Genomic DNA, 24,797 nt, shown 5'->3' on the forward strand with positions numbered 1-24,797 from the left:
GCTCTGCAGGATTCACAGATCACACAGACCTGTTGATGTAATTGTCAGCAGATAAACTTTACAGTTTCAGGAGATCCTCAGCCATAAATTCACAAAATCTGACTATATAAATTTGAACGAATGTTAAAAAAAAAAGAAAGTATGAATTATTATGAATTATTTAAAAAATGAAAACGTCTTCATCCAAAAATGAGGGTAAAAAGAGCTGGTTCAGCCTCTGAGCCTCGGCAGCAGACACCCTGTTAGATTCATATGGCGATTTGATTGGTTAGAATCTGGACCAATCAGCAGCTGTTTGATGGCAGGATGGTCACGTCAAACCGAAACTTAACTTAGCAAAAATAGGAAAAAAGTGAGATGACACACAACGCATGCGAATTTCTTTTTGGCCATGCCAGTAGCAGTCATATCACGCTAAGTCGCGCTCAAAGTAGTCAGCAAAATCAAAGATAAGACAAAAGCGAGATTTGACACAACGCACGTAAAAAAATGTGTTTTACAAACGCAGAAAGCAAAAAAAAAATTTTTGAGCAAAAGAAATATATCAAGGCATAACAATAAATTATTGAAAAGCAAATATTTAATATTTTCACCTGCAACTTAGAAAGTTTTGTGTGCAACGTGGTGGCAGAAATATCACTCCATAGAGGATAGGCTCCAGTAGCCCAGTGACCCCGAAAGGGACAAAACAGAAGAAGGAACGGATGAATAATATAAATAATTAAATGTGATTTTAGCTTTTAAATGCGTATCAAAACATTCCGATTCTTGACACTGACGTTGTCTAAAAGCGTACCAGTAAGGAACTTATTCAGCGTTTTACCATACAGGAACACAGAGGGCCCCATGCTAATGTTCAGTTGATCCAATTCTCCCTAAAATGAAGACTGTTGGACTTTTTCTAAAACGTTTTCCTGGATTGTTTGCATTTTATGTTTGTTAGCTCTGTTTGATTGGTCTGCTGGGATATCTTAATTATGTCATCACTCTTTTTCATTAATCTGTATAATAATTCTACTTAATGAATACATTTCTGTTTTTCCAAATGACTGAAAAAATACAGACATTTTTCATAACATTTTTATTTAGTAAAGAGAATAAAATATGTAAAAATTATGAACCTATCATCTCTGCTGCTGTGCCTCTGGTGCCTGTCGTGGCGGAAACCCGGTGCTGGACACTGGAGGTAAGAGATGTTTGACAGCATCCCTTACCACGCCGCTCGCTCGATCCTCTTTCTCTGCTTGCTATACTCTGAGTTGCCTTAGACTGACCCGGTGACTGTCGGGACAGCCTTTTGAGGGGTCCATGGAGCTCAGCACCAATGTCACGTGCCCAAAGCTGAGTCCCTGATTGGGTGACGCACCGCAGGACCTTAGATCGCGTCTGTATATTGACTTAACATTGAATCTTGATGCCCCTGATGCGCAAATCGTAAGGGCACAGGAGATTTGTTACCGTAAATACCCTTCCTGACACAACCCTGTATTTTATCCTGGCTGGGGACCGGAACAGGGGGACCCAGACTTGGGTCCTTGTGGCTCCATAGTTAGGCAGCAGCGCTGTGAAGGGTCTTGCCTGGTTCCACAATGAATAAAGCTCAATGTTCAATTCAGCCTGGGAATTGAACCTTGTGCCAGTCCTGCACTTAACCCACTGAGCCATCCAGCCGCTTATCAAAACATAAAAACAGAATGTGTTAACTTCAGTTATCAGACTCGAGTGTATATTTCCAATTATGACATGTTTGGCTTGTTGTGTTTTCTTGCACTTCTGTGTCTTTGTGAAGTTTTTGAATCTCATCTGAAACAATTCAAAAAGCACAGTTTGCAGTGGAAGCAGAGCTACAACAACACGCACACTCACATGCAGGCAGCTCTCACATCAGTGTGTCTTCCTCACAGGGGAGGAGGATCATCCTCATCGCTCAGTCAGAGCAGATCTCTGCTCAGTCCTGGTTTTGCTGTGCTCCTCATCCCTTCTTGACTTCTTCCATCTCCTCCTGAATTGGCGATCCAGGCTGAAAATGGATGCAAAGACCGTCTCTCTGCTCATTCTGAGCTTCTGCTGCTTCATATGCGGTAAGTTCAGCCCGTGTCCGTCTGCTGCCGCGTTCGCTGAGGATGTTCAGTCAGTGTGAGAAAACCCACGCTGACCCGAAAACAGCTGCACCACCGAGGTGTTTCAGAACCAGAGAAAGCTTCGCAGGAATGTTCTCAGAAGGACTGTGTCTGATCAGAGTGGCACTAAATTTAGGAAATGATTCGGCAAACTAACCTGAAGAAGTTTTTGTCAGATTTATCTCCCCAGAGGTGGATGGAGGATGTTTGCAGGGGCTCTTGTTGTGTGGACTGGGCAGAACTTCAGCAAAATCTTACATTGTTTTGAAGTTACATGCATGAAGGATAAAAAGAATGGGAAATTTAGCATTCTGGGCAAAAAGCTTTAGAACGAAGACAGTTAACATGAATTAACAAAGTTAACAGCTTTTCTGTCAACAGTGCATAACAACAACAACATAATAATACATTTTATTTAAAAAACACAATTAAAAGCACCAAAGGATAATGAGAAATAAAATAAAAAACATTTAAAAAAATTTGAAAGAAACAGATTTGACAAGAATTACAGTTTTCCAGAAAACTCTTTTCTAAAGAGATGCATTTTGAGATTTGATTTATGGTTTTATGGACGTCTGACAAAAGGGAATTCTTGACGCAAAGCAAACAGACAGAAAGTTCTGTTTGGCGTGGTGCTGGGCGGTTGTGGGATCTCCTCTTTAAAAGCTGTTTGTCTAGAAGTGTTGGTGAATGTTGGTGCTGCTGAAGAGCTTCCAGCGGAGTGAAAAAGGTGGCAGTGATTTTGGAGGGTGCATGTTTATGGCTTTCATTCCCTTCTCTACTTCTGTGCCGGTCCCAAGCCCGGCTAAATTGAGATGCGTCAGGAAGGGCATCCAGTGTAAAGCATTGCCAAGATAACCATGCGACTCATCCGCAAATGAAAGGATGATTCGCTGTGGCGACCCCTGATGGGAAAAGCCGAAAGAGAAGAAGAATGTTTATGGCTTTCATGATCAGCAGGGGACATGGCGCGCAGTGGGCAATCATCAGCGGCTGAACTATTGAGGATGTTGAAACAGTCCATGCTTACAAACTAAAAGAAGATCCAAAGCATGGAAATGAAATGTTCCAGGTTCCCCCTCAACAGAGAGAGCAACTGAAGAGGTCATGCAACACACGGCAGTTTGATGCTAAGAAGGTAAATGGGAGCAGCTGCAGACTGTCAAAGTCTGGAGAGAAAATGCTGCGCGAAGGCAGATGTCAACCTTCATAAGTTTCCTCAGACGTGCAGGAGGATGCATCCCTAACAGAGCGAGCTCAGATCTGCTCAACTCATCATCAACTCCTTTGATATGCAAGTAAAAATCATCGTCTTCAACACAAACAGGGCCGGAAAGCATCCAGTTAAAATATCACCAAATACTGCAAAAACAAGAACATCCTGTTGTAGCCACAAAAGTATTTAAAATAAGGAATTGACATTATGATTAAATTCTGTGTCAAAAACATTTGTTCCATAACACTGTAAAGTCCTGTTTCCGATTTCTCAGAAAATGTCATTCAGAAATGTGTTGTTATTCTTTTGTTTTTTTGTATTAAGGACACGTCAGCTGTAAGTCATGTGACTGACGGTACCGGGGACTGATTTGATAAAGGGGACCAAAGTAAGGGGGGGGGGGGGGGGGGGGGGAAACTTCAGGGAGTCTACGAGAGACCTGAGGAGAAAAAGAAAAAAAAGAAGCGCATCTAACGCCCGAGGCATCGGATTCCGTTTTGGGGATTTATTTCTGTTTGGACAAACTTGGACAGTCAACCCTTGGGTGAGAGGATTCCTTTTTTTCGTTTGGATATCGTTTCATTGGGAAGAATGCCTACGTGTCTGGAGTGGGAGTGACCGTGAACTTTGGAAAGGAAGACGCCATTAATGGGACATTTAAAGAAAACAAATCGGTTTTGAGAGACTAAGGATTATTATATTATTTGGGTTTTTCTATTGTTTGGTTTACTTGTGTTATATAAAAGAATCTGAATAACAAAGAGGAAAAACTGTTGTGTGTAAATATATCAATTTAAAGAATCTAATTACCCTAAAAAACGTAATGAGCACTATAAATAAATAGATGATCGTTACATATGGTGGCCAGTATGGGGAAAGATTTTTTTTGATATATGTACATGTGTTGTTGAAAAATCATGGAAAGTAGAACAAGTGCGGGTTTGAGTGGCTTGTACAATCCAGATGCTTTGAAAGATCATGAGTCTGTTGATCCGGATTTTACTGTTGGTCAATTTGTAACCATAAGAGAGAAATCTCCAAGTGAAAAAACATCTATGTTGGGTTCATTATATTTAGATGATGAAGAGGATGAAAATGAATGTATCGCTCCTGAAGACATCAGACACCGGAAAGCTAAACTACTAACCAATGTTGAGGTTGTTCATGTTAATGCGGATGATGATGGTGCTAATGCAGTGGATGAGCAACAGTATAAAAGTTCAGAGGATCAGGAGGAGCTGAAAAGCCGACCTAAACTGTGTAACCCATGAAGTTGTTGCTTTAAAAGAGCAGGTCCATAACTTAGAAGTAAGACTGAGGGATTCCATTACAAGTTCTTTCAATCGAGAAAGTAATTTCCGAGAATATATTGATATTTGTTTTGCAAAAATGGAAAATAACCTTATTTCCAAGGTAGAAAAACTGGAAAAAGATGTGGTGAACTGTATGTTAAGAAGGGATTTGAAATGGAAAAACCAACTTAAAAATATTAAGGCAGAGAGCACTCCCATTGCCCAAAGGTCCATAGCCATTTCTATTGAATTACAGTATTCAACTCTTTCTGATGAACCTCGTCTTATAGTGTCTAGTCAGCCTGGTGCAACCCATTTCTACTCCACTCCTACAGTACACAGTCAGCCTGGTGCGACCCATTTCTACTCCACTCCTACAGTACACAGTCAGCCTGGTGCAACCCCTTTCTACTCCACACCTCCGGTTCGCTTAGACTTTCCCACTTTTGGAACCTCCAGTGAATCTTCAGATGTTGTCAGTTTCATAGAGCAATGCGAAAACTATTTAGACATACGACCATTGTCCAACCATGAATTGAGGGGAGCCCTGTCTGCAATACTGTAAGGACCCGCTCTTAGTTGGTGGAAAGCCACAAAACATCAAATACATGACTGGACGTCTTTTAAAAATGCATTTATGGCTGCCTTTCTCCCTGCTGACTATTTAACAGAAGTAGAGGAGAAATTGAGGACCACAGTCCAAAAGCCAGATCAGTGTCTGAGAGACTTTGCATATGATTACAGAGCTCTATGTCTTAAGTGGAAGCGGGACATGTCAGAAGAGGAGGTTGTGCGACGCATACTAAACAACATCAATCCAAAAGTGGCAGGATGTCTGAGGGGAACAGTCTCTACAGTTGCACAACTTGTGAAAATTGGAGCCATGGTTGAAAAGGACTGTATGGGAGCAAAAGATTATTGGCAGAGAGTTCATGCTAATTCTGACAGATTCCCTAAAAAACCTCCTGACAGAAAAGCTAACCAAAAGGGGACAGTAGGTGTCACTGTAGTTCCACAACATACCATTAGAGAGCCAAACCTCTTAATGGTCCCTGTTTCAATCCGAGGGATGCAAGTGGAAGCAGTGGTTGGCACTGGTAGTACCTTTACTCTAATTAGAGAGAGCTTGTGGAACCAGTTGACACGTCCTGAAGAAATATTTCAACTTACAGAAAGACAAAGGTTCGTTATGGCTGATGGAACCGTTCACCAGGAGTTGGGCCACAAGACTCTATGTCTAGAGTGGCATCAGGATCAATGGACAATAAATGTGCATGTGATGGAAGACTGCCACTTGGCTTTTTCTCTAGTGCTTGGACTGGATTTTCTATCAAAGTCGGAAGCAATTCTTGATATGTCCCGAAACAGTTATGGAGTGAAAACAGATCATGGTTATAAATTCCATGCATTTCTTCATCAGACAGGAGATTTCAGGGAGTGGAAAAAAATCCACCATCTCCTCTTGCCTTTCTCCTGTTAGTCTCTACTATGCACTCCAACCGGGGGAGTTTCCTCCTTGTGGGTCGGTTGTGACTGCCACAGACATGGTTCAAACCTGTGACACTGATAACCCTGACAGTTCCAGACTTCTACATAAATTGGTGGAGGACTGGCCAACAGTTACTTCTGGCATTCTGGGGAAAACCACTGTAGAAAAACACACAATCTTCTTACAAGATGAAATCCCAGTGAGATCAAGAGCATACTGGGTTTCTCCTTTTAAAAAAATATAATCGAGGAACATGTGGCTAAAATGTTGAAAGATGGCATAATTGAACCATCACAATCAGCCTGGTCCTCTCCTGTAGTCCTTGTAGACAAGCCTGATGGATCCTATAGGTTTTGTGTTGACTACAGAAGAGTAAATGCCAAGACCTTGCCTGATGCTTATCCCATGCCCCTCATTCATGACATCTTGGAATCTATGGATGGTGCATCCTGGTTCAGCACTTTGGATTTGCAATCAGGATATTGGCAGGTGGCTTTGGATGAACAGAGTAAGCCACAAACAGCTTTTATAACTTCTATTGGACTTTTCCAGTTCAAATGCATGCCATTTGGATTACGTAATGCGGCAGCCACTTTCCAACGGCTTGTGGAAAAAGTGTTAGGAGAACTAAAAGGGAAGTTGTGTTTTGTATATATTGATGACATCATTGTTTATTCTAAAACACAAGAAGACCACCTGAAAGACTTGGCAGAAGTGTTTCACAGACTCCATAGGGCCAACCTCAGTCTCAACATGGAGAAATGTCATTTCTTTAAAAAACAGTTAAGATTTCTTGGTCATGTTGTTTCAGGAGAAGGAGTAGCAGCCGATCCAGCGAAAACACAAGCAATTGCAGAGTTTCCAGTACCAACTGATATAAAATCGCTTCAACGTTTTCTGGGGCTTGCAGGCTGGTATCATAAATTTATTGCAAATTTTTCTGATATTGGGGCTCCTCTTAATCACTTGAAGAAGAAGGGGGTAGAGTGGCACTGGTCTACCGAATGTCAAGCTAGTATGGATGCTTTAAAAAAAGCTCTAACCTCACCACCCATACTAGCACAGCCAGATATGTCACTTCCCTTTCAGGTTCATACAGATGCCAGTGAGGTGGGCCTTGGGGCTATTCTCTCACAGGAGACAAAAGATGGAGAACGTGTTATTGCGTATGCTTCCAGAGGGCTTCGAGGACCTGAAAGAAATTATTCTACCTCAGAAAAGGAACGTTTGGCTGTCGTCTGGGCGGTTGAGAAATGGCGACACTATCTTGAAGGGAAGGAGTTTTCTGTCTACACAGACCATGCTGCATTGTCGTGGGCGTTCAATTGTCCTAAAACAACCTCTCGCTTGACGCGCTGGATTTTGCGGTTGCAACAGTTCCACTTCAAGGTCCTCTATAGAAAAGGTTGCCTCAATGTTGCACCAGATGCATTGTCTCGAGGATATAGACCCTTGATAATAAAGCCATCTCCTTGCTTTGCTGTCACCCTGAAGAGTCCTTCAGATCTGCCAACCAGTTTAGCAGAAATCGCTCAAGCACAAGATCATGACCCATAACTTAATGAAATGAAACGGACTCAAAGTGACATCAACACTTCTCCCCAAAGGATCAGTTTTGCAGAACATCAGGGTGTTCTGTATCGCAGAATTCCCTTGCAGAACCAAGGAGAACGGTTCCAATTGGTAGAGCCTCAGGCCTTAGTCCTAGTGTTTCTTCGTTACTTTCATGATAATCCTTTGGGAGGCCATCTTGGACGCCTGAAAACCCTCCTGAAGATCCTGGATGTAGCTTGGTGGCCAAGCGTACGCAAAGATGTCTGGGAACACACCAAGAAATGTGAAACTTGCCAAAAGTACAAACCTGGCAATTGCAAACCTTCGGGTTTATTACAAAACATCACAGTCAACAAACCTGGAGAGATGCTCAGAATAGATCTCATGGGGCCTTTCCCCAGGAGCAAGAAGTCAAACGTATTTCTTCTTGTGGTGGTTGACTACTATTCAAAGTGGGTTGAATTGTTCCCCTTAAGAGACAGTAAAACACCACGAGTTATCAAGATTCTGATAGAGGAAATATTCACTAGGTGGGGCGTTCCTCAATATCTGGTGTCTGACCGAGGTCCTCAGTTTACTAGTAGTCTTTTAATTGACCTTTGTAAGACATGGGGGGTTGTGCAGAAGTTAACAACTAGTTATCATCCACAAACCAACCTCACCGAACGTGTAAACAGAACATTGAAGACCATGATTGCATCCTTTGTTGGCCAACATCACCATGCTTGGGATCAATGGTTACCTGAGTTTCGTTTTGCTATTAATACCACCCAACAAGAAACCACAGGAAAGACCCCAGCTGAGCTGGCTCTGGGACGTAATCTATATGGCCCTCTGCAGAGACTGATTTACAAACCACCTTCTCCCCAACAACAAGCAACCTACAATCTAGTTGAAAGACAACAACAACTGGCTGAGGAGGTTAAACGGAGAGTGGGTGTGCACCAGGCTAGAAATACTAAGTATTATAATACCCGTAGAAAAGATGCGCACTTTCTGCCGGGAGACTTAGTCTGGGTCAGGTCACATCCTCTTTCTAAAGCTACTGAAAAGTTTTCAGCAAAGTTAGCGCTGAAGTGGGAAGGACCAGCAAAAATAATAAAGAAATTAGGGCCAATCAATTACAGAGTTATTTGGGGAGACCCACAAAAGAAAGAAGATACTGTAAATGTGGTAAACCTAAAGACCTATCATGGTGTTTTCCCTTAAAAGCCTTTGGCTGAAGGGGGGGGGGGGGGGGGGGGGGTATATGTAGCCACAAAAGTATTTAAATAAGGAATTGACATTATGATTAAATTCTGTGTCAAAAACATTTGTTCCATAACACTGTAAAGTCCTATTTCCGATTTCTCAGGAAATGTCATTCAGAAATGTGTTGTTATTCTTTTGTTTTTTTGTATTAAGGACACGTCAGCTGTAAGTCATGTGACTGACGGTACCGGGGACTGATTTGATAAAGGGGACCAAAGTAAGGGGGGGGGGGGGGGCAGCGCATCCTGTCGTGACGGGGGAAAAACTTCAGGGAGTCTACGAGAGACCTGAGGAGAAAAAGAAAAAAAAGAAGCGCATCTAACGCCCGAGGCATCGGATTCCGTTTTGGGGATTTATTTCTGTTTGGACAAACTTGGACAGTCAACCCTTGGGTGAGAGGATTCCTTTTTTCGTTTGGATATCGTTTCATTGGGAAGAATGCCTACGTGTCTGGAGTGGGAGTGACCGTGAACTTTGGTAAGGAAGACGCCATTAATGGGACATTTAAAGAAAACAAATCGGTTTTGAGAGACTAAGGATTATTATATTATTTGGGTTTTTCTATTGTTTGGTTTACTTGTGTTATATAAAAGAATCTGAATAACAAATAGGAAAAACTGTTGTGTGTAAATATATCAATTTAAAGAATCTAATTACCCTAAAAAACGTAATGAGCACTATAAATAAATAGATGATCGTTACACTGTGTTTAATATTTAATGTGTCTGTCAAGCATTATCGGATTTTCCGGGAGTACAAGTCACAAAGCAGTCGCAGGAGCCAAAAATGCATTAAAAAGATTAAAAATTATATAACATTGTTCCAAAAATGTTATAGATTGGCGCCAGTGTTCGGCAGCGGAGCTGCCATCTGTGCGTGAACAAGAAACAGGGGGTTCTAAGAAGATAGTTAAGAACTTTATAAGTACACGCCATTTTCCATTTGCCGTAAGTCATTCTGGAGTATAAGTCGCACTTTTGGGAGAAAAGTGACGCTTCTGAATAAATTCACCAGGCCCGACTGCCGTAATGCTGCGTTCACATTAATGCCCATTCAGGCGTCACGTTTGCATCCACTGCCTCTACAGACGCAGGTCAAATTTTAGGTCTTCATCCAGGCTGGCGTGTTTCTAATTGACTGGACACACCTGAACAAGGTAATCAGTTATGAGTGGGAAATCTGGAAATCATGAAGACACACTTGAGGCCTGGAGTTGCCCGTCCCTGAACGCTCCCAATGCATGTGGGAGGAGCTACCGTCAAGGTTTTAGCCCCATGGCTACATGGAAGCATTGACTGTTCATCTCATATCTAACACATGGTTTAGAGCTCAGGTTTCTTTGTTTAAAGAGCTCCACAAAAGCATCGGTAATCACGTCTCCATGTCTGGGTTCACGACATCATTCAGTCTTTTTTTTAGCTTCTACTGTAGGAGTTCTGTCTAAACCATGGCGCTTCTTCCGTGTCCAAGGATGAAAAGATAAAAAACAAGAACAGTAATGTCTTGATGCAATCTAACCAGTTGTTAGTGGGAAAATAACAAATAAATGAGCCAGTATTTATTTTTTAAAGATCACATTTAAGTTGCTCCTGACTTTAAATCTTAACCCCAGCCATACTGTGACTCATAGTCTGAAGAATATGGTAATCAAAAATGACAAACATGAGAGAAGGTAACCATGCAGCTAGCCTGTTGACGACAAAGAAAACGGCAGTCCAACATGTAGGGCCAGGGTCACATGACTTCTGCTGTGTGTTGGCGGTTGGCAAACAGCTTTGTGGTGCATTTATGGTGCATTTGTGGTGCATTTCGGCCACCAACCAGTATGGTACGGTGGCCCAGAAGGGTCAAAACACAACACATTAACTTTACACACAACACATTAACTTTACACACCACACATTAACTCACAACACAACACATTAACTCACAACACAACACAATAACTCACAACACAACACATTAACTCACAACACAATACATTAACTCACAACACAACACATTAACTCACAACACAACACAATAACTCACAACACATTAACTTACCTCACAACACTTTAGCTCACAACGGAAGTAAAGCTGCAATGGAAGTGCTTTTATTTATTTATTTATTTTTTTATTTCCACTGGGCTGAGTGGCTAACTGCCTAACAGAAAGTAACGTCACAGTGAGCTGTTTTGTCTGTTGCAATTGTTCAATTAAAAAAAAAAAAAAAAAAAAACTATTACATCGACATTTTTTTTGGGTTGTTTGTTTTGATAAAACATGAAGAACAAATAAAAATTGAGCAAAAAAAAAAAAAAAGAAAAAATTTCTACAAGAGAAGCTAGCAGCAGCGTTGCCAGATTGGGCGGTTTTGGGTGTATATTTGCGGTCAAAAATGCATAATTTCAGCGGTTTTAAGGTCGGTTCAGCGGGTTTTTTCCCACTCATGAATATATAATAGCGGCCTACGTTAGGCCGTGTGGCTTTTGGAGTTCTACTGAAGCTCCGTGAACGGCAGAGCTTAATGGACCGGGCTCTGTCATCTAACCTGTTGTTGGGGGAGTGCAACGCCCCGCCTCTTAGAAATTGTGTTCATTAAAGCCTGACAGTGCGATCTCTCCACATTTGTGTGTCAAGTGTTGGGGACTGCGTGTATGAGAGGAAGATGGAGCGGAAGAAAGGAGAGGAGCGCGTGCAGGGACTGGGAGGGTGTGTGGGTGGGTGGGGGGTGTTGGGGAGAGTGAGTGTGAGAGGAGGGGGCTGAAGAACGGGAGAGGAGCGGAGCACGTGCAGCGACAGAGAGGGGTGTGAGTGCAGCACGGAGGAGTGTGCGTTAACATTGTGTAGCTTCTCTTGTAGAAGAAACATGCTCCCTCCACAGTTCACTGTGACGTTAATTTCAGAATAAAAGCACTTCCATTGCAGCTTTACTTCCGTTGTGAGTTAATGTGTTGTGTTGTGAGTTATTGTCTTGTGATTTATTGTGTTGTGTTGGGGGTTAATGAGTTGTGTTGTGAGTTAATGTGTTGTGTTGTGAGTTATTGTGTTGTGTTGTGAGTTAATGTGTTGTGTTGTGAGTTAATGTGTTGTGTTGTGAGTTATTGTGTTGTGTTGTGAGTTAATGTGTTGTGAGTTAATGTGTTGTGTGTAAAGTTAATGTGTTGTGTGTTAAGTTAATGTTTTGTGTGTAAAGTTAATGTGTTGTGTGTAAAGTTAATGTTTTGTGTGTAAAGTTAATGTGTTGTGTGTAAAGTTAATGTGTTGTGTGTAAAGTTAATGTGTTGTGTGTAAAGTTAATGTGTTGTGTTGTGACCCTTCTGGGCCACCGTAGTACGGGGTTTGGATAAGGATTAGCATCAAACCTCAATTCAGAGAGCAATATAAGAACAGAGAGACTTACACACAATTATGACAAAGCTGTTTGTGCTATATATGTACATGCACTTGTATGAATCAAACATTCCTTTTCCTCTTTTTGTTTCAACTGACAAAAAAGGTGAAAAAAAGTCTTCATCAATGTCAATGTAAAAGCTGTGAGAAGGACAATGACAGACATGGAAACAGGTGTGTGCAGGGAAGTCTTCTCTCAGAGGTCATCTAGTGTTGAACCCCACGGCGGGACGAGTGCGACGCAGACGACGTCTTTTCCTGACGTCCACTTCTAGAGTCAGCCTCCCTGGGACCTCTATGTGGGGTTGTTGGCATATTCTTTAAAAATAATTATCAAACTTTCATTGCAAGAGTGACTTGCTTTACCATAATAACAATAACATTAACAAAAACTGTTAGAATTCACTGAAGAGCAAAAATATATACAAAATACATATGTTAATATCACCTTACAATTTTATGAATTTCAATACCAACAATGAAATTTTAACTTAATATAAAAAAAGAAGTATAGGAAATGGTAAAAACAAATAAAATGAATAAGTGATCACATTTAAAAAGTAATTTTGGCATCAGAATAACAACTAGCTACACTTGTGCCATTAATGCTATCATAATAAAACTTATCAACAAGTAAGCAGGCACAAATTTTAATGCTCGAATCGACACACAAACTTTCATCAAACAACCATGTTCATATCATGGTTGTTTGGTCAGTTTCAGTGATCACAGTCTGCTTCCTGTAACCAGTACTGTAGACCAAACAAGTGAACCCTGTAGTGTTTGTTACAGTGGAGATACAGGTGGACCATCAATGAACCATCAAGTCTTCTTTGCCTTTAAGCTGCTCCCTTCACAGACTGCTACTGCCCATCATGTGATTGATTCGGCACCGGTTCTACTTGAGATTACCTACCTCTTATGCATGTACTTGGGTCTGGCACACAAAAAACAATTAAAAGGGAAAAAAAAGGTCTTGAGAAAAACCTGATGAATACAACTCCAATGAGTCGTTTCCTGTTTGCTGACTTTTGCTCGATTGTCCAAGATAGAAACAGAACCTTACAGCTGTTGGAAAACTCCTCGTGTCAAAATCACAGCTGGAGGCCAATCCAATTTGTCATTGTAGCACACGGATCACATTTATGACTGCTGACAGCATCCTAGAGTTTCTATAACTCTGATGTGTTTGTTTCCACTGACAAATTGTCAGAAATGTTTGAGAGTGCTCCTGCAGGAGCTGTTGCCTTCAGGGAATAGCATTTCCTTTCATGTGAAAACCTGTGGGAGTAAAAACCAAGTAGCTGTTGTTGAAACTGTTTTCCATTCTCAGGTTCACTGCAGGGAGTTCACCAGCGGCGTCTCTACAAAGAGCTGATAAGGAACTACAACCCTTTGGAGAGACCAGTGAGCAATGACTCGCACAGCCTGACCGTCCACTTCAGCTTCAGCCTGCTGCAGATCATGGATGTGGTGAGAATCACAGTCACACAGCAACTGCAGAAAGCCCTAAAGGCTCGGTCTGTTAGGTCAATGGTACAGATTAGGTGTGTGTATTGGCAAGGCTCTGGCGATACGATACGTATCCCGATATTGTGCCGCAACACATTTTCTATTTTTTTAAAAGTATGACTTAGAAAAAAACTCTACCTGAATTTCAATACGTCTTCTATTATAATAACATTGTCAAACTGAGTGTATTTAATGATCACAATGTTAAGCAATGCAACTGTATCTCATATGTAAGTTACTTTTACCAGAAATTCATAGTGCTTTTATTTTGGTTACTTAAAATATAGAAAGGGAACAGTCAACATTGTTTGATTTCTACAAAAAATAAATATTTCAGTATAAGAAAAAAAATGGAATGAATGTGCCTTAACCAATAATGTTGTAAAAGTATGATTGAGGAAATAAAGCGCTTTTTATTTTCAATACAATATTGTTTAATGTAGCTTCTCCAGTACTTAAACGGTTCAGGATCTGAATGGTGCTTCAAAAATAAAGGGGGGCACTAATTATTTCACGGATTAATAAAGTGTGATGATGAGGCAGCGTGACAGAATGAAGCAAAGCTGCTTTAATGTGGCTAAGATGCTTTGTTTACATGACTCTCTGCTCTGCAGCTGCAGCTCCGTTTTCTCACACGCGGTAGTAAACTAGTAACAGTCGTCACCACCATGTCGGCCTTTTTTCAGAGCGTTGGACACATCATTGTGATCCATCAGGTCTCTGAACTAGAATCTATTGCTGTGAGGTTCTGCAGAACTTTGGCCCGCTTTGCCGACAGCCTTTTGGCTGATGCTCAGTGCATTAGCTGCTGTGCAGCTGCAGTGCTTCACTCGTTCTTATCTGAGCTGCTACAAAGCACCAGAATCTGCGTTTTTGAAATGTTACTGGCAGCAACACGGCACATTTTTGGTTCAGTACCCATCCTAAGTAAAAACTAAGTAGTTCATGTCTCAGAACAACAAGAAAGATCCCTCTACCTGAGGTCTTCCTGTTGTTTTGTGCGTGTAGAGCTGCTGGTTTGCTCTGCTGCCAACTAGTGGTCGGAGGGTGAAGTGAAAAACAAGAGTCAGACAATGAAGGACGCTCAGAAATAATTAAATAAACATCGTCCTGACAGCATTTTGAATCGATACAAGTATCACCAAATGACCTATCGCTATACATTGCAGAAACTATTTTTTTCTAACACCCCTAGTACAGATGCAATCTGAGGTACTGTGTCGCAATTTCAGCAACAGGCGGGGCTCAGGGGTCTGGCAGCAACACAATTTGAGCGGCACAGCCTTATTTGGATGAACTTAGGCGATGTTGTCCTTTCACATGAACCAATCAAGGACACAACTTTGGGAATGTGACATTTTCAGTGACTCAATCAGTGGGTAGAATACACTTCCTGATAGATCCAACAGTTCGCGATCCAATATATTTCATACTTTCATTGAGACAATAAAAAAGTGGCAGGTCCGGAGGGTGGCCGGGAGGCCGCGCTGTCCGGCGTGGCAGACAAGGCGGATCTGGCATAAAGTCTGGGGTGAGCGTGGCTAAGACTGGGTTCTGCCAGCAGTCGGCGGGCAGGTCAGGCATGGAGTCGGCCGGCGGGTCAGGCAAGGAGTCGGCGGGCGGGCAGGCAAGGAGTCAGCCGGCGGGTCAGGCAAGGAGTCGGCTGGCGGGTCAGGCATGGAGTCGGCGGGCGGGTCAGGCAAGGAGTCAGCCGGCGGGTCAGGCATGGAGTCGGCGGGCGGGTCAGGCAAGGAGTCAGCCGGCGGGTCAGGCAAGGAGTCGGCTGGCTGGTCAGGCATGGAGTCGGCGGGCGGGTCAGGCAAGGAGTCAGCCGGCGGGTCAGGCATGGAGTCGGCGGGCGGGTCAGGCAAGGAGTCAGCCGGCGGGTCAGGCAAGGAGTCGGCTGGCGGGTCAGGCATGGAGTCGGCTAGCAAGTCAGGCCAGTGTGTGTCAGGCACCCCCTTGGAAGCAAGGACAGGTTGGGGTGCAGCCGGCACCCTCCTGGGAGCAGGAATGGGTTGGGTTGCATCCAGGACCACCACTGGAACAAGCTGTGGTGCATCCGGGACCACCACCGGAACACGAATGGGTTGGGGTGCATAGAACAGATTTGTGTCATCCGCGAATAATATGAGTTTCAAAAGTTTTGAAACGTTGAATATATAATTTATGTATATATTGAATGGCAGCGGGCCCAGAATTGATCCTTGTGGGACACCACAACTTAACTCTATGGCTTCTGATGTACATTAATCAATCTTGACAAATTGTTTTCTTCCCGTTGAATAGCTTTTGACCCAAGTTAGTGCTATTCCTCTTATCCCAGACACTTCCATTTTTTCAAGCAAGATGTCATGATTGAGAGTCAAATGCTTTTTTTAAGTCAATGAAAATTCCAGCTGCATATTTCTTTTTATCCAGAGCATTTGTGTTTTTCTCCACAGCATCAATGATAGCCAATGAGGTGGATCTGTTTTCTCTTAAACCATATTGGTTTTAATTTATAATGTAATATTTATTGATAAATGTAGCTAATTTATCATTGAATATTTTTAACTAACGTTTTTGAGAATTGTGGAAAAAGAGAAACAGGTCTATAGTTTGTAATTGAATGACCTTGGGAGTATTTCAGGCAGGCAGCTTAGCTGTGTGTTTACCTGTTCACACCTCTCTGCAGGCGGTTCAGCCCAATTAACTCACCTGTTCCACGTCCTACTTAAGAACCAGGTGTGCGCGCCACGCCCTCTTCATCCATTTCCATGAGCGCTGCGTTTGTCGCCGGTTCTCCGTGCTCGCTCTTCTCCTTCTCAGCGTCATGATGTCTTTCCCCCTTTCTTTCGGACTTTGATCATCTCCCTTCTTTCGATGTGGGGGCGTCAGTGTCGGTTCCTGCATTTATCTCACTGGGACTTCTATAAACACATGAACAATAGAAATCTTCCCCTCACCAGAGACTTTCCATCATGCATTAAAAGCTTTGGATTCCACCAGTTCCCAGACTCATACAGAGGGACACACATTCAATTTCATCTGCTGTTCGGGTCTCACCCATCTAACTGTACACTCTAAAAAGAAAAAAGTTGATCCAACTTAAATGAATCACTTCAATTGGTAACACGTAATTGAATTAAGTTTATTCAGCTTAATTTTTTATGTCTATCCAACTCAATTTAATATGTTGATCTAACTTAAATTTTTTTTCTTTTGTTAAATTTTGTTTATGCAACTTAAATTGACACATTTATCTAACTTACCTGTAAATATAATACATTTATCCTACTCAAAATAATGTATTTCTGCCTTTGGATCCTATTTATGCATTTTTTTCACTATAATTTTATTAATCTTACATACATTAAAGTTTAGGCCAACAGGCCTTGTGATTCCAAATCATAGACATGAGTAACCTAGCAAAGTCTCGCACTACAAGTAGAGGTAAGATCGGACCTAAAAAATCCAGCCCGACCTGACACAGGCCCGCGGGCACTAAAGCCGAACCCGGCCAGAACCCGACCAATTAACTTGATTTGCAGGCCCGAGCCCGAAGCAAACCCGAAATTTCAATTTATCCCATAGAATTTTTGGCAGACCCCCCCCCCCCCCCCCCAGATTTCTTAAAGGTAAAATAATCTACATATTTTTATGATAATGATAAATGCATTTGCACAATGAAATAACGCTGGAACACAGAATAAGAGGCCAGACAAAGAGAGTGAAAGAGAGATCTTGATGCGCACTCGCTTCATTACGTGGAGAAATACTGCAGCCGCGGTGCGTCTTTGCCTTTTCAGTTCCCCTGTCTTAAGTGTATCCTGGACTTCTTGCTGCTCCATATTGGGGATACCTAAACAAAATAGATGCAGACTTGCGGAGGGAAGATTGCATTCACGACACGTGCGCAGAGCTGCGGGTGGCCGCGCCCCCCTCTTTCTGCCAGTTGCTGGACCACAGTGTATGTCAATCAAAGGTGGGCTGGTGACTGGTGGGAGGGGCGGGGTCTACCTGTGTGTGTTTTACGTTCTCCCTCTGAGTAAGAAGAAGCTGGCTGTGCCTTTCGGTTCGTGCGGTAACCGTTCTGACGTACAGGATTAATAAAGAGCTGTTTGACAACCGCACGCCTAAGGAGCTTCTATGCAGCCATTACAATATATTTATTAAAAAAAGTCAGCGAGAGAGAAGCCCGTCCCGAACCGACCCGAACGTAATGATTGTCATTTAGTGCCCGACCCAACCCTCTAACTACAAGGCAGGAGTTCATGTGTCATGAACTCTGTCTTTAATATTGGACTATACGATGTGTTTCCGCACAAGGGTGTTCGTCATCATCCTCTCCCAAACTCTAACTCATTTTAAATTCCTAGTTAAAACAGAGTAAAACAGCTAGACAACAAAACACATGGACAAAAACTCACACTTGAACCCCAATCTACCCAGATAAGCAAAGAAAATGGTATCCCACAATTCCTTGCACTGCCTTATGTTATGACGTCATGAGGCATTGACAGCTTCACACCAAAGTTACACCAACTTAATTAAATTAAGTTGATTGAAAGTAAAAAAACTATGTCAGAGAACTACGTATTATTCTTAAGTTAAATGAACTCAAAAAAATGATTTATTTTCACCAAACTAAATAATTAAGTTAGATCAATGTAAATAAGTTTATCTTTCCAACTGCTGCCCAAATACAGATCATCAGCTGATTACAGCTGATGATCTTCATGATCTTCACAACAATGAACATTTTCTTCTTCACTGTTGCACTTCCATGTTCTGAAACAAACCATCTTGTCTCATCTCATGGAATACTAAGGCTGAATCCAAAAAGGTTCCCTGCCCTCATGGCTTAGCTCTCCCCCTACATTCATCTCTCCAAGCAGGAATGTGGAAAAATAGTCTTCAAATTTTGGACAAACGTCTCAGGAAGTGCTTGATCAAAAATAAAAAGACCAGAGACTTTCACTCCAATATTCATCTCTAACTTCTTCATTTAGACATGTTTCCTGCCCACTAAAACACACAAATATAGAAATTCTGAACCTTAACATTTTTACAGCAGCATTGTTTTCATTTACTAGTTCTGGATGTTCCATTTTATGACTGGAACCAGATGAAGGAATCAGACTAATGTTACAGAAAACCTTGCTTGCTGAAAAGTCTATCCCTTTGAGGAACCAGTGGATGGAAATGTTTCTGCTGTTGTCTATTTTAGGATGAGAAGAACCAGGTTCTGACCACTAACATCTGGCTTCAGCTGGTAAGTATGCCTCTTTTTCTTTAAGATATATTTGTTAAGCTGGCCTAATGTATGTTGGAGGACTGCAGATGGAATAAAGCTCAAATGGTAATAATTGGCTGAATCTGGTAGGTAAAAAAGCCTGGCTTGACATGTGGTTACTGATGTGCATGGTGGTGATGTTCAAAAACTTTATTAATCCATCATCTGTTAGGAGTCAAGAAAACACAAGCATCCTTGAGTGGGATGTCTGAACTACACTGGGATTTGTGCTTCAGTGGTTGTTACATGCACCCCTGAACTCATGCATGTGACTACGGCTTTAGAGAAGAACAAAAAGAGAGTGTAACAAATAGACCGCAACAGTCTTTAACCCTTTAACACTGGAGCTTTAGCTCCCCTGTTTACATTATTTTGACTACCATGACTCTTCAACTGTTGGCGGAAATAATGTACCTCCAGCAGATTCTTAAGCAGAGAAAACCAGCTTTGCAGTGATATGCACGACTTTACATTGGGATGTGTTGCATATTGATGCAAAGCCGATATGAAACGCCGCCTTCTTCTTCATCAGAATCAGCTGAATCATGTTGATTGCATAAACAGGCAGAGTGTCAAAGGTCAAAGAGCATGTCTCATTTAGGTGTCGCCAACGATATCTCCGACGTTAAAGGGTTAAATACAAGTGCTCTGCTCTTTTTCATGTCACAACTTCAACACAGACTAAATGTAGAGAAAAAAAAAGTGACGCAAACCTTTCAGTACACACAGACTGTTACAGACAGCACATGTGGAGCAACAGTTTTGATAGATTTTTTCTGGAGCAGATGGATTGCTGAGAAAGTCGCAGCTAACCAGGACAAAGGAGTTCATTAAGGGTCGCCACTAAACCAATTTCATGCACTGTTTCAATTTAATTAGGTTTAATATCGGCTCCTTTAGAAAGTGTGTCTTTGGGGTGGGAAGGAACTAATCCACTTTAATCTGCCTCTGGTAGATGTTTGTTCAACATTCTATAGCTTCCTCCAAGGATCAGCTTTTGTTTGACCTGATCTGGTTTGCGTGTCCCCGCTGTGACTCCAGTCATCTTCAGCTGCAGACCAGCGCTTTTTGAAAACATACCTGACATGTTTTGATGGAGACGTTCCATCTTGATCAGAGTCATCACCAGGTGGTTCGGTGAAACATGCATAAAACAGCTAATTGTCACTGAGGCGGAGTTACTCGTCAAACTTTCACAGGTGACTCTGCCCCCCCACTGTCCACCCACTGGAAATGAGTGAGGGACAGGAACTTGACCCAAACTGGAACTGGACTCGCGTTCGATGTTGACTGAGCTCAACCTGGTCCCAGCGGGAACTTTCTGGATCTCCGTCAGATGCCCACAGGAATACTCCAAGAGCGCGTCCTGGTCCTGCTCCTCAGTCAATGCACATACAAGCCTTATTAATATCCTCACACAACCTCTCAATTTGAGTGTGTTTAATAACTGCTATACTTAACAATATTAGCACTGTTTCCTTTTTTACCGTAACGTTGGGACACAGAATAACCGCTGCTAACAAGATACATGCTAGTCACATGTAGCATTCCTCTCATACAACATGTGCTTCGTAAAAACTCAGCGCAATTACATACACAAATGTTGTCAACCGCTTTATCTTCGGCAGTATGTCATATGCTCTGAACTCCTTTGGCGAACTCTGCATCCACCACCGTCAGACAATGTAAATCAAGCCGAAACTTGAACCACGCTTCCAGCTTCTGAACGTAGTCTGTTCGACACGCACACAGTTTTTTTCAGTTGTCCCGCCCTCAGATGTTGTGATTGAATTAAAATCCAAAACCAACCAATAACACTCACAGAATCTGTTGATAGACAACCTGACATCCAATTAGGTTAGCCTACACATTGAGCACACTTTATACACTCACAGTAACTTAAAAAAATAAAACAAATAACAAAACACTGATAATACTTCAGTTAAATTCTTTTTTTTTGTATATATATATATATATATGTATATATATATATGTATATATATACATATATATATATATATATATATATATGTATATATATATATATATATATGTATATACATATATATATGTATATATATATATATATATGTATATATATACATATATATATATATATATATATAAATAAAAGACCCGTGACCTGCGACCCATGACCTGCGACTGAGACCAAGCTTTGTGACACTAGGCAGCACATTTCTATCCAGAATGCCTTGATAATCTTGAGATTTCATTTTACCTTCACAACTTCAAGACACCCTGTGGCAGATGCAGCAAAGCAGCCCCAAAACAGTACTGAGCCTCCTCCATGTTTCACAGTAGGGACAGTGTTCTTTTGGTTGTATGCTTCATTTTTGAGTCTACCAACATAGAGCTGATGTGCCTTACCAAAAAGCTCCAGTTTTGTCTCATCTGTCCAAAGGACATTGTCCCAGAATGCATTTTTGCAAATTCCAGTCTGGTTTTTTTATGATTTCCTTTCAAAAGTGGGGTCCTCCTCTTTCGTCTCCCATGAAGTCCACTCTGGCTCAAACAACCACGAATGGTGCGATCTGACACTGATGTACCTTGATCTAGGAGTTCCAGTTGGTGCTCAGGTGAACACCGAATGGATCCTGATCATATAACTATTTTGTTTTGTAAGAAAATCATTATGTATATACGAAATGTAAAGAAAGGAGATATTTACACTTCCTAAAGGTATGGGATACCATAAGTGAATTTGAAGAAAGATATCTGTAATTTCTTATATAGCCTTTTTGTGAAGACAGAGAAAAGAAGGGTTTTGTATTCAAGGTTCTAAATAATGTGAAATTCAGTAGGAGTGTTTTAATGCTGTAATTTCACCGTTAGCCGGCAGTGTCAGCTGTAACGTTGTTGCTTTGTCCTACAAAGAGTTACCAGACTCCTGAACTTCATTCCAGCATCAAGTCTCATGATCTGCGTTCCTCATTCCAGATAAAACATCGAGTTCCTTCCCTCCAGTTTCCTTTAGCTGCAGGTGTCCAGTTATCTAGAATATGAGCATGCGTGATACTTTTGAGATGACAAGCTCAGAAAGATCTACAGCCAGCCAGCCAGATAGATATACATAGTATTTTAAGTCTAAATTACTACGTTTATGTACTACTAATTCAAAAACTACCCAGTAAGAGTACACAGATCTTTCTAAGGAGATATCTTTGTCATGTCTATTAATGTTATTTTTGCAGTAATGCATGATTAGAACAGATAAGGTGTTATGAAAGCAGAAAACATTCATAATCACATGTTTCATGCTCTGCTGTAAACCGTGTGATGGGGGGGAGCATGACATTTCTAAAGTGCAGCTGGCTTTACCATGAATGAGCTAATGGCGGTCCTTGAACAGCACTTGAGAAGCACGTGCTTCAGCACAACTCTGTTGTCTTAGTGGGTTCGGATCCCCCCCCGGGCGGGAACCGCAGAGCCGGCAGCAGGCACCAGGGCAGGACGGCTGGTCTCGCTTCCAATCAGTGGCCCGGGGCCTCAAAAATCCCTCCTGCAGGCCCGGGAGGTCCTCCGGTGGGGACTTGCACAGTGGGGCTGCTAGCGATTGAAGCTGAGGGCCAGTTGGTAGCCATAGCACGCGAGTAGACATGAGGAAACAGTAGAACAACAAATGATGATCTTGTACTAAGTGGGAGTATGATCAGGGTTTAATACTGTTTGAACTGTGATGAGAAAACTGGCTGTAGGTGAGTGGGAGGTGGGTCTAGCAGAGGAGGCAGAAACTCCGGCCAGCTTATGCAAAAGGGGCAGACAGAGGGAAAGGACAGGGATCATGACACTGCCGTTGCAGCTCTTTTTTTCGTGCTGTGAAATGACGGTTTTTGGCATTTCTGTTTCAGATCACTTCTAATAATAAATTACATCATCCTTATAATATTGCTGAGAGTATATTTATCTATTAAACATTGTGTGTGTGTGTGCAGTACTGGAAAGATTTCTACCTGCAGTGGAACATGTCTGACTATCCAGGTGTGACCAACGTACGGTTTCCTGACAGCCAGATCTGGAGGCCTGACATCCTGCTTTACAACAGGTGTGCCCTTTATATCAATGTAAAGAAATGTCGATTCATTCCTCATCTGTTTTTGATGTTGTCTTTTGGTCAGTGTGCTGACTGCACAGCTGCAGCACAGTGTGCCATGCCTTCTCATTTGATGCACTTCCGAGCTTGGTTCAGATCGCAGATGGAAGGGGGGGGGGAGCTTTTGGAGTGTTCCTAAACAAAATCCTCATTTGTTTTTGACAGTAAGATAAGACTTATTTTAAATTGAATTTTAATTTTGATTCATTTCTCATTACCTGAGTGTAAATGTTGTAAGGCACAATGGGTCACAGGCTCAGTGCACAGCTGCATGAGTGAAGACAGTCAAAACATTGTGATGTGCTCCATCAGCAACGATGCTCTAATACAGGGGTGTCCAAATCCACGCCTCAACCTGCTGGTTTTCCAGAATCCTTGCCTCATCTGCTGTTTATTACCTGGATCAGGTGTGTTTAGCCAATAAGGAGCTTCAACGGCAGGTTGATTGGAAAACATTTAGGACACCGGCCCTTGAGGCCTGGAATTGGACACCCCTGCTGTAATGAATGTTTTAGTTGTTGTTTCACAGCGAACCTTGAATTTTTTCCAATCACAAGACAAAGAGCTGCTAAGTTTGATGTCTGAAGTCTAAATGCAGTCATGAAATGAGCCGTGGTCTTCAATCAATTCACCAGTGAGAAGCATTGATCAATCACATCAACACCTGCTATCCTTATAGTGAACCTCAAACATGGGATGTATTTGTTTCATGCACAGAATCACCTTGTTAGAAGTTAAAGAGCTGCAGTTTTCTATCACAAACAGTATCTTTGAGAGTTGGGCTTTCCTACACCACGATTACAGAAGTTCATTTTATTTATAAAGCACTTTTAGCAGAAAAGGTCTTAACAACATCAAACAGGATCGAACATGAAAAAAAGTCATGTGACAGGGTCATTTAAACTTCTATTAAAGTAGAACAGACACTGTTTCCAAATTCCTTCACTACCTACGAAATAGTGCGTTCACCATTTTCTAGTGCTGTCCGAATCTACAATTCCAAAATCCAGTGCCCTAGAAATTTCCCGGAAGTCTCTGTGAAACAGCAGTGAGCTTCGATGCTCACTAGATTACATAGACCACAATGCATTGCGTCTGAACAATTGTTTTTACCAAAAAAACGCACTTAAATATATTTTTTATAAATCATCAATGTTTCGATGTTCAGAAGACAGTGGACTCATAAAAAATTGTCGCAAAACGCTCATAATAATTGGATTTTAACTTCATGAAATCGATGACATCATATTCGCCGCTTAAAAATAAGTAGTGAGCATGGTGTCCAAATTGCAAATTTTAAAACCCAGGGCACTACATAGTGCCGCACTAACTAGGTTTTTAGAAGTCAGGGGTTAGGGAGGGAATTCTGACACAGCCCATGTCTTTCTGTGCTGAATCCTGGGACATGCGTTCTCTGTGGGAGGCTTTGGGCTGGATGCTGGTAAACACTTCAGCTCATTCCCACACAGAGTTCAGGAGCACAGCTTGATCTGATTTCTTTGACCAAAACCACATTTTTCTGTTGTTCTCAGGCAAACGTTGTGGTATTGACAGTGTTTCACACAGACCTTAACTTTTCATACTCCTTTGTAGAGCTGG

General features: G+C 41.9%; 2 protein-coding genes across 2 annotated transcripts in view; both read left to right on the forward strand.

Moving 5' to 3' along the window:
• Positions 1-2,030, forward strand: part of LOC101169179 (zinc finger protein 609) — a 46,321-nt gene extending 44,291 nt beyond the window's left edge. Inside the window, exon 10 of the mRNA XM_078948305.1 lies at positions 1,905-2,030. The gene's annotated coding sequence lies outside the window, so the exon portion shown is untranslated. The remainder of the gene's footprint in view (positions 1-1,904) is intronic.
• Positions 1,950-24,797, forward strand: part of LOC101168927 (neuronal acetylcholine receptor subunit alpha-7) — a 44,014-nt gene continuing 21,166 nt past the window's right edge. Inside the window, exons 1-4 of the mRNA XM_023955520.2 lie at positions 1,950-2,081; positions 13,631-13,770; positions 19,022-19,066; positions 23,041-23,150. Coding sequence (XP_023811288.1) covers positions 2,027-2,081; positions 13,631-13,770; positions 19,022-19,066; positions 23,041-23,150 — 350 coding nt within the window. The 5' untranslated portion in view covers positions 1,950-2,026. The remainder of the gene's footprint in view (positions 2,082-13,630; positions 13,771-19,021; positions 19,067-23,040; positions 23,151-24,797) is intronic.

The sequence above is a fragment of the Oryzias latipes genome, chromosome 6, assembly GCF_053564925.1.
Source record: "Oryzias latipes strain Hd-rR chromosome 6, Olatipes_Hd-rR_3.1".
NCBI classification, from domain to species: domain Eukaryota; kingdom Metazoa; phylum Chordata; class Actinopteri; order Beloniformes; family Adrianichthyidae; genus Oryzias; species Oryzias latipes.